General features: G+C 35.8%; 1 protein-coding gene and 1 long non-coding RNA gene across 4 annotated transcripts in view; one reads left to right on the top strand and one right to left on the bottom strand.

Moving 5' to 3' along the window:
* The first annotated feature begins 69 nt into the window (after positions 1–69).
* On the top strand, positions 70–3,390 carry LOC132111985 (uncharacterized). Of its 2 annotated transcripts, XR_009424860.1 has the most exons (5): positions 70–159; positions 1,449–1,535; positions 1,632–2,224; positions 3,180–3,242; positions 3,321–3,390. It is a non-coding gene; the product is annotated as an uncharacterized LOC132111985 (long non-coding RNA). The 2 variants fall into 2 exon arrangements; XR_009424859.1 differs by lacking the exons at positions 3,180–3,242; positions 3,321–3,390 and having other exon boundaries at positions 1,632–2,340.
* A 5,600-nt stretch (positions 3,391–8,990) lies between these two features.
* Positions 8,991–13,195, bottom strand: part of LOC132111280 (runt-related transcription factor 2-like) — a 32,393-nt gene continuing 28,188 nt past the window's right edge. For both annotated transcript variants that reach the window (XM_059518436.1, XM_059518438.1), the window contains one exon: positions 8,991–10,841. In XM_059518436.1, coding sequence (XP_059374419.1) covers positions 10,345–10,841 — 497 coding nt within the window. In that variant the 3' untranslated portion in view covers positions 8,991–10,344. The remainder of the gene's footprint in view (positions 10,842–13,195) is intronic.

The following is a 13,195-nucleotide window of genomic DNA, read 5'->3' as shown; positions in this document are numbered from 1 at the left end:
CATAGAAAACTGGTAGTGATCTGTAAATTTGTCACTGTAGCCGAGGAACTACTTTTTAGGGCGGACAGTATGGCGCTCCTGTTTTGTATCCATCCGCGTGTTGTGTGAAAGTTACCGCATTTATCGACTTGACCTTATGACGGGACTTGAAAAATACAGGTAAGTAAACGATTTCTTGATTTTAAAGTACATTTAAACGAGAGGTACATTGTTTTTGTTTTTTTTTCCTTTATAAGAAGACACAATTTTGTGTAACTGTCAAGAAGTCGCAATTATCTTCAGAGAGGTAGACAGCATGCCACAGTTAGGCCTAGTTTATCTTGTATTAAAATAAACCTGGAGCACTTATTTTCCCTGCTGAAAAAAAGAAAAGAAATTCAGTTAATCAATCAATATCGAACATCTGCTGAGTTGGAGCACCAGCAACAACTGGATACAACATTAGACACTTAAGATAATATTTCTCAAAAAAAAACAAATGGTCACCATCTATCAAACTGTCATATTTTTGTGAAAAAAAGCTGTCATTCCCTCTGATTTCCAGCACATGTGACGTATGTATGTCAAGTTAAGCTGGCAGCCAAATAATATTGCTTCAGTATTACACAAGTATGAAGATCAGGCCGAAACAGAAGAGGTTGCTCAGGGCCGCTTGGCCTCATGGGTTTTAATTACCCTACTTCCTGCTAAGGAAGCCCTTTCATCATCTCTGAGCCGACCAACACATTTCTTTCACTGCAAATTCAAACCATCTGCATTTATATCTGTAATCTTTATTTGGGCAGTGGGGCAAAGGGCCGGTCAAACATGCACTTGGTTCCTTCCTCGATTGTTTCAGAAAGTCTTCTGGATGAAATGTCCAGCAGCCTCAAGTGCATGAAGGCCCTGTTGACTCACTCACACCCCACACATCAACACCCCAAACATGCAATCATCCATCTTCAGATGGAAATACTTCTCCAACATGCTCTACTTTTTCTACTTTCTTTTTGAAGAATCTCCATGCAAGCATAATTTACTGAAAAATCTGTGTTGTTTTCCCAGTGTGCATTGATAGAGTGATCAGAATATGGATTTATATTCACTTATTTACTATCCCAATTATCCCAATTGACCGGATTTCATTCAATGAGGTATTCTTATTCCATCCACACTTGGCTATATAATATATGTAAATATATATGTAAAGCAGATGATGCTAAGCATTGTGCTTGATCAAGACTTGACTTGTCAAAAAGTTGCACTGTTTGGGAAAATAATTTTTGAATAACGTATGAATGTTGGAGTTGTGCAGTTGCTTCATTCATAATTGCTTGCTTATGTAGATTATGGGGCTTCCAAATGTCTGCCTTTTAATGTATTTCCATTTGGGAGGAGTACATTTTACATATGTATGTAAATACCTCCATTGAGACTCTAAGGTGGGCTTTTTTTGACTTGCCAGTAAGCAACCGCATTGCAAAGTGCTGAAAACCACTCAGAACACCATTGCTACTGCATTGCAAAACCCTGGCGGATGTTTTAGCATCATAGAGGTAAGTTTTGCACTCATAATTTCTTCAGGAAATGTAAAGATATATTTTTTTACAAATGATTTTGCAGTGTTTACAATAACTAGAGTGTCTTGACAGAATCTGGTAACACTGTTTGGATGGAAGAAAGCAAGAATGATACCATCACAGTACTGGAAAAAAGCACATTATATGTCTTGAAACTCTCAATTATGTTTGAGAAAATGAGTCTTTTCCTGAATGCATCTACCTTTCTTGAAGGATGTCAAAGCAGCGGCAGCCTTTGACTTCATTACTCACTTCCCACCTGATTTAACTTATGCTGAAGTGGCAATTGCATTTTCATAGCTCAAAACCCAAAGGTAATCTAAAGCAGAGCCCACTCCATGGACACTGCCAAAGCACCATGCAAAAGGCATGCGATTCCTCCACAACTCGGCTCGGATCACCAACATCAGAGGATTTCAAAGCAGTAAAGTCAAGGCAACCTGTAGTTCACTCCGACTGTTTTATCAAAACAAGCATTCGCTGGAGTCTTATAATTATAGGTTAACGCAAAGAGTTGGATTCAAGCATTGCTGCGCAGAAATGTCCTTTGAGATCTTGTTGGATTTGTGTCTGAGGATCGGTTGTGCATCAGTGACATCGCCTGGGCTCTAAATGATACCAAATGTTGAAGTTTGCCCCCGTTTCAAACGCCAGGGTAATTGTGGGTATGCATCAGTCAGATCTTGATTTAAACTTCAATGCTGTCTGTCTGCACCAGATCCAAGAGGTTTCACATTTTATGGTGGAAAATGAAAAGTCTTCATGCTGAGAGTGTACAAAATGGCATTTGGTATTGTTTGCTTTGGTAGGGATATTTTATTTTGACCATCGCCGACTTGTCTTTTGGGATTTCGGGATGCACTCTTTTATCTACTTCAAATTTCCATCTCGCTGTATGTGTATGTTATGCTTTCATGTGTTCCCCATCTGTCCGTCTTAGCGTTTAGATCTGCATCACAATATAATATATTTTTCTTTTTGTTTCAGTGAAAAGCCTAAAGGGATAGTTCACCCTAAAATTCAACATGTGAGTGATTATGTGATGACAGTGTTAATTTGTAACCATTTATCTGATTTTATGTAAAACCAAATGTTTTATCAAAAAGCTTGGGATGTCATCTTAACACCTGGACATCATCTTTTGAAGTCGAATCTCAAAAGAAGTGCTACTGTTACTGTATCACTCTCAGAGCGTGGGATGAACTCCTGCGCTCATGATATTCCAGCGGTGTCAGGCCCCACTGCATGCTGGGAAGATAGAGAGGGTGAGAGTGATGGGGTGGAACAGTGTCACTCTCACACACATGTGTTTGTTTATGCTGAAACTAGAGCACATGTCATGCAGGGCTGGAAAATAATGATGAAAGCATCGCTGCATGTCCTTACGTTTAGTGTGGCCATGATATATACATATACATACACACACACATCAAATACTGATAGGAAATGTAATTTTGTTATAAACCTGTTGCTTTATAAATTGGCTAGATATGTTTTTGGCAGAATTAAGTGAAGTGAGTTCATATTGAGATCTTTGTCTTTTGTTGCTGACTTTTTCAGATAAATAGTTAAGATATTGGAGGGGTGGCCAGCAAAATGAAACTTTTTTTTTTCTTTCAGCTGTATATCAACTTCCAGTTTTATCAAGCTTCCACAGGCCTATTGTGTACAAGCATGTTTTAGGTAAATATTTTTTTTAAGTAGCTCATAATTATAATGTTGCAACATGCTGTGAAACTGATGCTGATGCTATTTGAAAAGTTTGCCCACAGGAGGGCAGTGTTTCTTAAAATTTGCCCAGGGTTCGACCTTGAAGCAGGACTGATAATGAGGTGATGATGTATTTAAGGTCTTACATTCATTCACACACGGTTTTGCTCCTTTCTCAATGGTAAAAAAAAAAAAATCCTAATTCCTATTATTACTGTTTAAAATAACTGTTTTCTATGTGAATATATTGTAAAATAAAATGTATGCACCGCTGAATTTTCAGCATCATTCCTCCAGTCTTCAGTGTCACATGATCTTCAGAAATCATTAATATGCTGATTTGATGCTCAACAAACATTTATTATTCATTGTTGAATTTATTTATTTATTTATTTATTTATTTTTGCTGCTTAATATTGTTGTGCAAACTAAGATTTAAAAAAGGAAGAGAAAAATAAATGAATACTTTTATTTAGCAAGGATGCATTAAGTTGATCAAAAGTGACAGTTCTTTTGAATCCTTAAAAAAATTATAATTTCCACAAAAATATTTAGCTGTTAAAAAAAATTAGCATGGTTGTTACACTTCAAAATTAAATTAAAATTAAATATTTATTAATAATATTAAATATTTTAAATTGTCATAATATTAATATTATTTAACAATATAACTATTAATATTAAATGCTGATAGTAATATATTAATATTAAACAATATTACTCTTAATTACTGTAATTTCAATCAAATAAATGCAGCCTTGGTGAGCAGAAGAGACGTCTTTTAAAAGCATTAGAAAATCTTAATTATTCCAAACCTTTGACAGCATGAAAGTCAAAGATTTATGCATTATTCATCATGCATCACTTAATTTTCTTCTCTGATGAAATCATTTTGGGTCAGAATTATGTGGTTAGTTCTTGATAAAGGACAAACAAAGCTGTTCCAGGAACGTGTCCTAGTTGACAACTTCACGGTTACTTTTTTTTTTTTTGGAGCAGAGGATGAATTGTGAGCTTACAGGTGTGATCAGCTTTAGATAACACCTCTATGCATTACTTCCACCCCCCTCCTGCAAAGTGTCCCGTTTACTGCCGGCGTGCTGGAGGTGTTTAAGGATTGCGTCCCGCCACCTCTGTGCTCCCGTGAGCTTCACACTTCATTTGTACAGAAACCTCCCAGCAGCAGCAAATACTTCACGAGCGCTGCCAGCATAAATCATCAGGACAGACAAACCCGTCTGCAACCTTCAGACAGCCGTGGGACACTCAGGGTCTCTATTTTCAGATACCCTGCAGGTTTCACCCTGTTAAAGGCATCAGGGCATTGTCCTTGGCACACCTCCAGCCAAACTGGGACAGCACAATGCAGATTTGATGGCTTGTGAAGTGATTTGGAGCAATCAGGGGCTTAACTGTGTGAGAAATGACTGACCCTCACAACCAGAAGCCTCCTGTTTCACCCGGTGAGAACGAAAGGAAATGATGCGTAAATCAGACTTCCTCAAAGAAAGACACTGAGGTGTTGGGAAAAAAGACTTCTGTTCAGTTCTTGCACTGAATAAATGTATAAAAAAAGGTTCAAATTAATTTAATTAAATTGTGGAAAACTTTCTAGCAGTTAAATTATGGATTTTCAAAAGAAAAATGGATTTCAACAGGTTTTCAGTGAACAAAGTAAAATAAAAATAATTTTTTTTTTTTTTTTTTTGCATATCTATGCATGTTTATTTTATTTTATTATTTATTTATGTATTTATTTTTTCCAAAGACTGGAATTTCTTTTATCTGGCATATAACAGTAAACAAAAAGTAACAAAATCAAGAAAATAACTATTTAAATTTATTATATATATATATACAGTGTAAGTTAATAGACAGGAATTTGTCGTTTTTTGAATGTTCATTCAATGAATTATGACCTAAAATAAATATCAAATGAAGTGAGTATGGAAAAGAATCAACCCCTTTAAAATAATCACATTTTGTTGCTTTTCAGCCTGAAATGAAGACAGAAACAGTTTTTAGTTTTATCCAGCTGTATTTAATCATTGCAACTTGCAATATCAAAGTGAAAGATAAACACAAACATGTCAGAAAAAAACCTATCCATTTTTTAAAGCATAGCAGCAAGAAATCATAAGATCTATCTATCAGTTACCGCTCTGAGTTTTGTCTTAAAAGGGCCAGAGATCGTAGATAGACAGAAAGACCATCATTAGTTCTTGCTCTCTCGTTCTACTTATTTCACTTAAAACCCTCCGGCAACGTGCCGACCAACAAATGAAAACATAATCTGAGAACTTTTATCAATTAGCCTCGATAAAGATGACAATTTTTGAAAGGAAACACACATGTTTTGTCTTAAAACAATGCAATAGTGTTGAACTCGCTCTAAGTAGTGCTAAATAAGCCCATTGAGTCGTTTCCTGGCTGAGGTGATCCAAACCAAACATTGATCCAAGCTGAACTTATGGATGTTTGCGTTCATTGATAGGGCCGTTTAAAGACCCTCAGTGCAGGTTTAGACAAACAATGTGTTTGAACAGCTCACAGCATTAACCGATCCGTTTCATCTGACACATTAACGCTGATTAATCATCACATAATGGAGCATTTGTCTGTCTTGAAGTGCATGTTTTGAAAGTCTCCGGTGGAAATTCAGAATATATTCAGGAAAAGTGACAGGAAATCATATAAAATCTCATGGAGATTTGAGCCTACATATTCTGGCAAGATATGCACAGATAAGGCCTGTTCAATAAACTGACTCGAAGACGTTTAAACATTGCTATGCTCTTCAAGATAAAGTAGGCTACTGTTGCACAATGTAAACCAGGAGCGAAAAGCTCTCTTTCTCAGATTTTCATCAGAGCTGTTCAGAAAGCCCTATTTATTTTCAGCACGTATGACAAAGAAATGTAATGTTAAATGCAGACCAGCTATATCTTTCATTCTTTGGAAAGATTAAGAAGTGCAAACTCAGTTTTAGTTCTGTTCAGTTTAATTCAGTTTAGTTCAGTTTAGATCAATTAAGTTCAACAGAGCTGCTGGCAAATGTCATTTTGAAATGTAGCAGCTGTTTCATGTTTTTATTTCCAGTCACTGCAGCTATGTGAAGTTCAATTTTGTTCTGTTCAGATAAATTCAGTTCAGTTCAGCTTAGTTGCATTTGATTTTGCTGTCAATTCAGTTCAATAAAAATACTGTGTGCATGGTTCAGCTCAGCTCAGCTCAGTTCAATTCAGCTCAGTTTACTTCAGTTAAACTTTGGCTTGGTTCAGTGAAGTCATTTTTAAATTTTCTCTTTTTATTTATATCTAGCTCAGTTCAGCTAAGTTCAGTTAAATAAGTTTTGCAATTCCCTTACATTGAATCCAGTTCAAGATGGTTGAGTTCAGTTTTATAAAGTTCAACAAAACTGTTGGCAAATGTCATTTCAAAAATTTAGCAGATGTTTCTTTTTTCATTTCCAGTCAGCTCAGTTCAGTTTAGTGTCAATTCAGTTCAGTAAATCAACATTCCTTAGAGATAGATAGATAGATAGATAGATAGATAGATAGATAGATAGATAGATAGATAGATAGATAGATAGATAGATAGATAGATAGATAGATAGATAGGGTATAAACAGTACAATACAGTACATATGTTCAGTTAAATTCAGTTTGGTTCACATCATTTTAATTCAGCTAATTTGATTTAGACTAGAGCTCAGTGAAACAGTGAAAGTAGGAAAAAAAACAAAAAAAACAACAACCGAGTTATAACAAAAAGCCATTTTTATTCTTAAAGACAAATGATACAATCATCAGAAACGCTCACAAATCTTTACTGGATCGTTAGTCCCGTACAAACAGGTTAAAGTTTAACAAACTATGGTTGAAACCGGACGAAAGATTGTCGAAATTGAAACATCTGTACAGTATGTGCAAGGAAGTAATGCTCGACACATGAGATAATGCATTCTCCCGTTGTTTACAAACCAAGCATTGTGATGAATCAAAATGATGCATATTTCTATACCAGGGTTTCAAATACAAAACACTTCAGTTAAAAGTACAGAAACAACAATAATGGAGCGCAGCATTTGGTTTTCTTCATGTGTTAATTTGACCTTGCGTACTGGCAATGTAAATGAAATTTGCAAATATATATTCCAAGGAGAAGCCCAAAACTCTCTGTATGTCTGTGATAGTGACAGAACGTACTGTATGCAAATGAAATCTCAATGCTTTTTTTTAATGTATAGAATCTCTGCTCTTGACCCATAAAACAGACTCTTGCAAAGGTACTACATAAAAAAGGTAAATGAAAAACATAGTCCATAGCCCAAAAGCATATAAATATTTGGCCCTGTGACATGTTTGATTAAGACAGACCAATGTTGTTCTCGTGTTATCAGGCATATTGAAGCAATTAAACACGGATTCATACAATGTTAACAGTGCAGAGGTTCTTTACATTTGCAGTTACCTGCTTGCAGCTTTTTGTAAACATTCTGTAAACATAGACGCTCTCCTCACGACCAGAAGACACCACGTTAAAAGAAAAGGCTAGATATATATAGTAGGGCAGTTAAAAACAGCAGTGTAAGTGTTTTTGTACTTAAAGAAATGGAGTTTAACACTGTACAGAAGAAATTAGAGGGCTTACAAACACTCAATTTAGTTGTTTCTGCAGATTTGAAAGAAACACAACCTGCTGTGAACTTTGACCCCAATTAAAGACGCAGTTCAGATTGCTAGTTTTTGGGTGAATCTCCAAAAAAGAGCATGTTCGGGTTAAATCTTATCACATGCACATTTTTGAATGAAGTTTAGAGCCACGTTTAAGACTTTCTGCATTGCAATCATTTCCATAATTATGAATCACTGTTAAGGTGGGAAAAATGCTTATTTTTATTTATCAAAAAGTATTTATATGCCATTGGACTGAATTTAATTGATGCTAATTTATTTTATTTAATGCATTAAAATACCAAACAGGATTTAGGAAACGGGATTCGTTTTCTTCATGCAAATGTAACTTCTTGAGTAAAATATAACACAGACATTCCTTTTTGTTCTTTATAAATAAATAAAGGTGACTTTGTATCTGGCATTTAGGCTTTTTTGTTTTACATCCTTTTAAAAAGAAGTGCTTTGTTCCACACAGAAATAGAAATAAAAAGACAATTTGTTTAAGGGCGCTGCCAGCAGCCTATTAACTTACATTTGGACAAACATTGTCTCAAGTACCACTTGTTGTTGAATCCAGAAACATATACATTATTCTTCAAAGACCACAACTACAAAGTGTAAAGAAATTGCATTATTACAAATATAACTGTTTTAAAATTTGTAACCTATTTGGCAGGAGTTCCCTGCCAGTGATAATTTCATAACCAATTCATTATGTTTTGTTGACCAATAAATAAAATCTAGAAATAGAGATGATGAACGTTTCTGGTAAGCATCCATTGTGTAATTTAGCCTCAATTTGATTGTCCGTTCAGTATAATCAATAGTCTTGCAGGCCAAAGATTCTGTTGTCTAACATGCCAGAAATATCAAAGTACTTGAATATATATTGTACCTCAAGAACATTAGCACACAGCAAAGAGACATTTCTGAGTTTGATTGTTTGCATAGTGTTTAACTAACCTACAAAGTGCAGTTAACCATCCAGTTATAGAACAAAAGGCTGATGATAGTAATGATTTCATATCTGCACAAGATGAGATTTGATTATGTCTGTATCTGGAGATGCAAAGAGTTAGGCCACTGCTGCAAGAGTTTGGTCATTCTTGTAGTCACCAAAAAACATTAAATAAAACATTTATCTAAAATAAATTAACTAAATAAGCATTGGATACCAAGTCAAACAAGTGGAGAGTGCAGCACGTCACCTCTCATAACATATCTTTGTACATTTATTGATTGTTTGTGTTATAGATGTTACCTACTCAGATTTACTCCGTCTAAAACATTTCTGAATGCTTCCGACTGAGATTTTATTCTGAGAAAAATTGTGGATATAGACTTACAATGAAATATCCTTCCTTCATTGCTTACACATCATTTGAGTTTCTTTTTGGTTGCTTTAAAATAACAATAATAATAACAAAACATTTAAATTACAAAATGAGTAAATATTTCATTAAGTTATTAATAGATGTCCCAAAAAATAATATTCAAACATCTTAAATTTTGTCCCTCTCAACACATTGCATAATTTAAGGTTTATATGGCTTATATTGCTTCTCGAATCAGTACCGTTTGCTACCATTTCATACATAAATTAAAATAATCAGAGGGAATTAGCCAGAAAATAGACTTCCAGCATGCATAAATAAAACAACAACAATAACAATTGCTTTCAGTGTTAAGAAATGCTAAATTATACAGAGTTAATATAAAAATATTTGCGCCAATAGTGTGGATGCATTCCAATGCAATGAAAGTTTACTCTAGGACAGGAAAAGGGATGAACGTTCTGGCATCGTTTACTCTTAAACATAGTTCTGTTAATTACACACAGCTATTGAAAGGCTCAAGAAGATCTAGCGCACAAGTCATATGGACCACTTTTTTGGTGCTTTTTGGAGTTTAAAGATCCATCTTAAAGAGGATTTCAGAGCTCGACAGTGACAGTATGCTTTCGTTGTATTCAAATGCGCAGCATCAACATTGTGCTAAACATCTCCTTATGTGTTCTGCAGAAGAAACATACAAGTTTGGAACGACATGAAGGAGAGTATATTTTAGTTTCTGGCAGAACTATTCCTTTAAATTCAATTTTATATCACTGGTGAAGTGGAATGTCAGATGAATCAGATTAAAGGTGCGTTCACATTGCACCTTAATGCACTAAATCATTCCCTGTAAGGGGCATCTGTTTTATAGAATTAAAAAACATCAGTGTAGTCATAAAAATACACTGCAACCATTCAATATTGTACTTTTGTACCAATGAGTACCAGTGAGAACCAATGACTTTGTGCTTCCAATCTGATGATTCTTTCATGCAACTATCTCTCACTCTTTTTCTTTAAGGCTAACAGTGCTGCGTTGAGGTCTCGTTCAACCAGACCGTCTCAATATGGTCTCCAAACGGACTCGTCCATCCTGCCGCTGGAGTTGAGAATGGTTGGCGAGCTGCTGTGGCTGCCGTCCGCATCGCCTCCGTCCGTCTGATTGGGCAGGTTGGGGTTGATGAGGGTGCTGCCAGTGGATGCGCTAGTGCAAGGCGGCAGCATCCTGGAGGGGGATCGATCTCCACCTGGCACCATTGAGAATTGGTACGACCCAGACGAGGCGCCGTAGTAAAGGTACGGCGTGCTGCTGGTCTGGAACGGCCCACTTTGGTTCTGGGTGGATCCGGGGTACGGCGGAGGCAGGTAGGTGTGGTAGTGGGTGGTGCTGGACATGCCCAAAGACATGCCCGAGGTGACCGGTGTAGGGGTGTATGTGAACGTCCCAGGATAGTGCATTCTGGGACTGGGGAAACGGGAGTCTGTGAGGGAGGACAGACCGGGAAATTGACGTTCGAACTGCCGCGGGTCAGCCGAGAACGGACTGAGATCCGACGCACCTGGTGGAGAGAAAAGAGCAGTGATATTTAAATCAAGAAAATGCTATGTGCATGTATTCTTTCAGTGGGGTCCAACCATTAGGGTGCACTAGTGAAAATTACTTTTTTAATGGCTATACACTTTTCAGTTCAATTTCTGTTATATAATTTATTTACATAATCAGAGCATTTATATGGTATGAAAACAATCAGTAAAATTAAGTTAAAAAGTGCAACTATGATTATTAAAGTACATAATGTTAATTTTACTCATTGCTTTTATATCAGATAAATTCTCAGATTTTTCAAATCAATGACATAATCGGATATTTATAGATTTGTCAAGATACATTTTCCATCAACGTTTCCATTGTATTCATAAACAATTGTCCATTTCATCTGCCATGTAGAAAAAGAACAGATCTAACATATTTCTATTTTAAATTCTAAATTGTCTAATTGTATTTATTTTTGAATCCTATAAAATTACATAATATATTTATTAATGTATTGTCAGACTTTTAGGCCCCAGTGCATTTAACATTTAAATGACATTTGCATTTATATTAGCAGTTCATGAAAATAAATGTATTTCAGTCTCTGTGGGTAATTTTATATTTTCATATGTTTTCTTATTAAATATTTAGTTGTACTAAAATGTTGTTGGGACACTTTAACTCTTTTTCAACTTAGTTTATTTATTAGTTCGCCTTTGACACCCTATTTGAGGTCATCATTGTTTTTGTATTAGATGCATGCTTTGATTATGAAAATAATGACCATGGATTGTAACTACTTTTTAATTATGAGTAGCTTGAGATTCAAAGTAGCTTCATCCACACACAAAATAAGACTGAGATGGATAAAGGGACATTGTTAAATCAGACAGAAGAGGGCGCTGTCAAACTTAATTTGCATACAGCTCAAACTAACACAAAACCCCTCTTTATAAACTGAAGAGAAGGATGGAGTGCATGCAACTTTATCTGTCATCTCCCAAAGTGAAATCTATTTTGTCTTTGTTATTATCAGAGTCAGTGTTTGAAATATCCCAAGCCATGAAAGCATCAAGTGCAAGAAAAAAGTTCATATGTTGCACATTGATCCAGAAGTTCCTGTTGTGACTCCAAATGAACAGATTCTCTTGTGATTTTTAATCAGGGAAAATGCTATAAATTTTAACCAACCGACAAGAGAAACTGGCTCATCTTGCATGTGAGCGTTTAATTGCCCTAGCAAACATAAACATGAATTAAATGTTTATTTGCAACCTGAATTACACAATACTTTGGAGGATTCAAGGTCAAGATGAAGACTAATGCTGCAACAATGTCACCGGGCCGTGAAAGATTGAATATGCAAACGAAGTGTCAAACGGCGCTGATGTGATGCTGAAAGATTTCGAGTTTGGCTCCTGGCTGTTTGTTTCTTCAGCAGCGTTTGCTGAAGAGGTTTGTATGTGAATGCATCAAGTACGTTCACGCTCACATGCGCAAACACGCATCCTCACATTTATATGAATATCAAAGAGAAATGTCGGAGCGCACATGGAAACACTTAGAGGAAAAAACAGTTTCCACAGGATGCATTATGAGCAGTCTCAGATGTGGTGGCATGACTGCGATTAGCCAAAGAGAAGGGCCGATCTTCTCTCTTAGAACCACAAGATGTTTTTAAATTATAAACCACTAATGGGCTGTGACTCCCAGAACCCCAGGAGAGAGAATCCCAGAGGAACGTCTTATCATCTCCACATCTGTCTATTTTTGCACTCTGTATTCTTCATGATCTGCTTTTCGAATGGAGCCGCCTGCTAAATTAAAGGTTATAATCAAACAATAGCAAACTCCTCTCCTCTTTTCCTTTCCATTCCATTTCCCCTTTCTTTTCTTTTCCTTTCAAACAATCAAACACAAACTCTTTTATTTTATTTTCCTTTCTATTTCCCCTTTCCTGACCTTTCCTATTTCAGTTTCCCCTTCTCTTTCCTTTACTTCAGAGGAAGAAAAATAATTTCCAATTTTATTACCTTTTATATTCCATTTCCCCTTTCATACAAACCCAAACAATGTTCCTTTCCTCATCGCCTTTCTTGAGGTTTCCCATTTTTCCCTAACCAAAATCTACATTTGGGAACATTTCTCTGTTCTTTACCTTAATATTTCTCCTTTTCTTTCCTTGACTCAATCAAGTCTTTTCCTTTCTGTTTCCCCTTTTGTGTCCATTTTCCATATTTCCTTTTCATTTACTTCAAACCAAATCTGTTCTCCTTTCCATTTCCCCTGTTCCTTTGTGTACTTTTTTCCATTTCCCATTTTCTTTCCTCCAAACTAACCAAAATGGTTTCCACATTCAATTTCCATTTATCCCTTTTT

The sequence above is a fragment of the Carassius carassius genome, chromosome 31 (genome assembly GCF_963082965.1).
Source record: "Carassius carassius chromosome 31, fCarCar2.1, whole genome shotgun sequence".
Lineage (NCBI taxonomy): Eukaryota > Metazoa > Chordata > Actinopteri > Cypriniformes > Cyprinidae > Carassius > Carassius carassius.
This window is presented reverse-complemented; position numbering and strand designations above follow the sequence as displayed.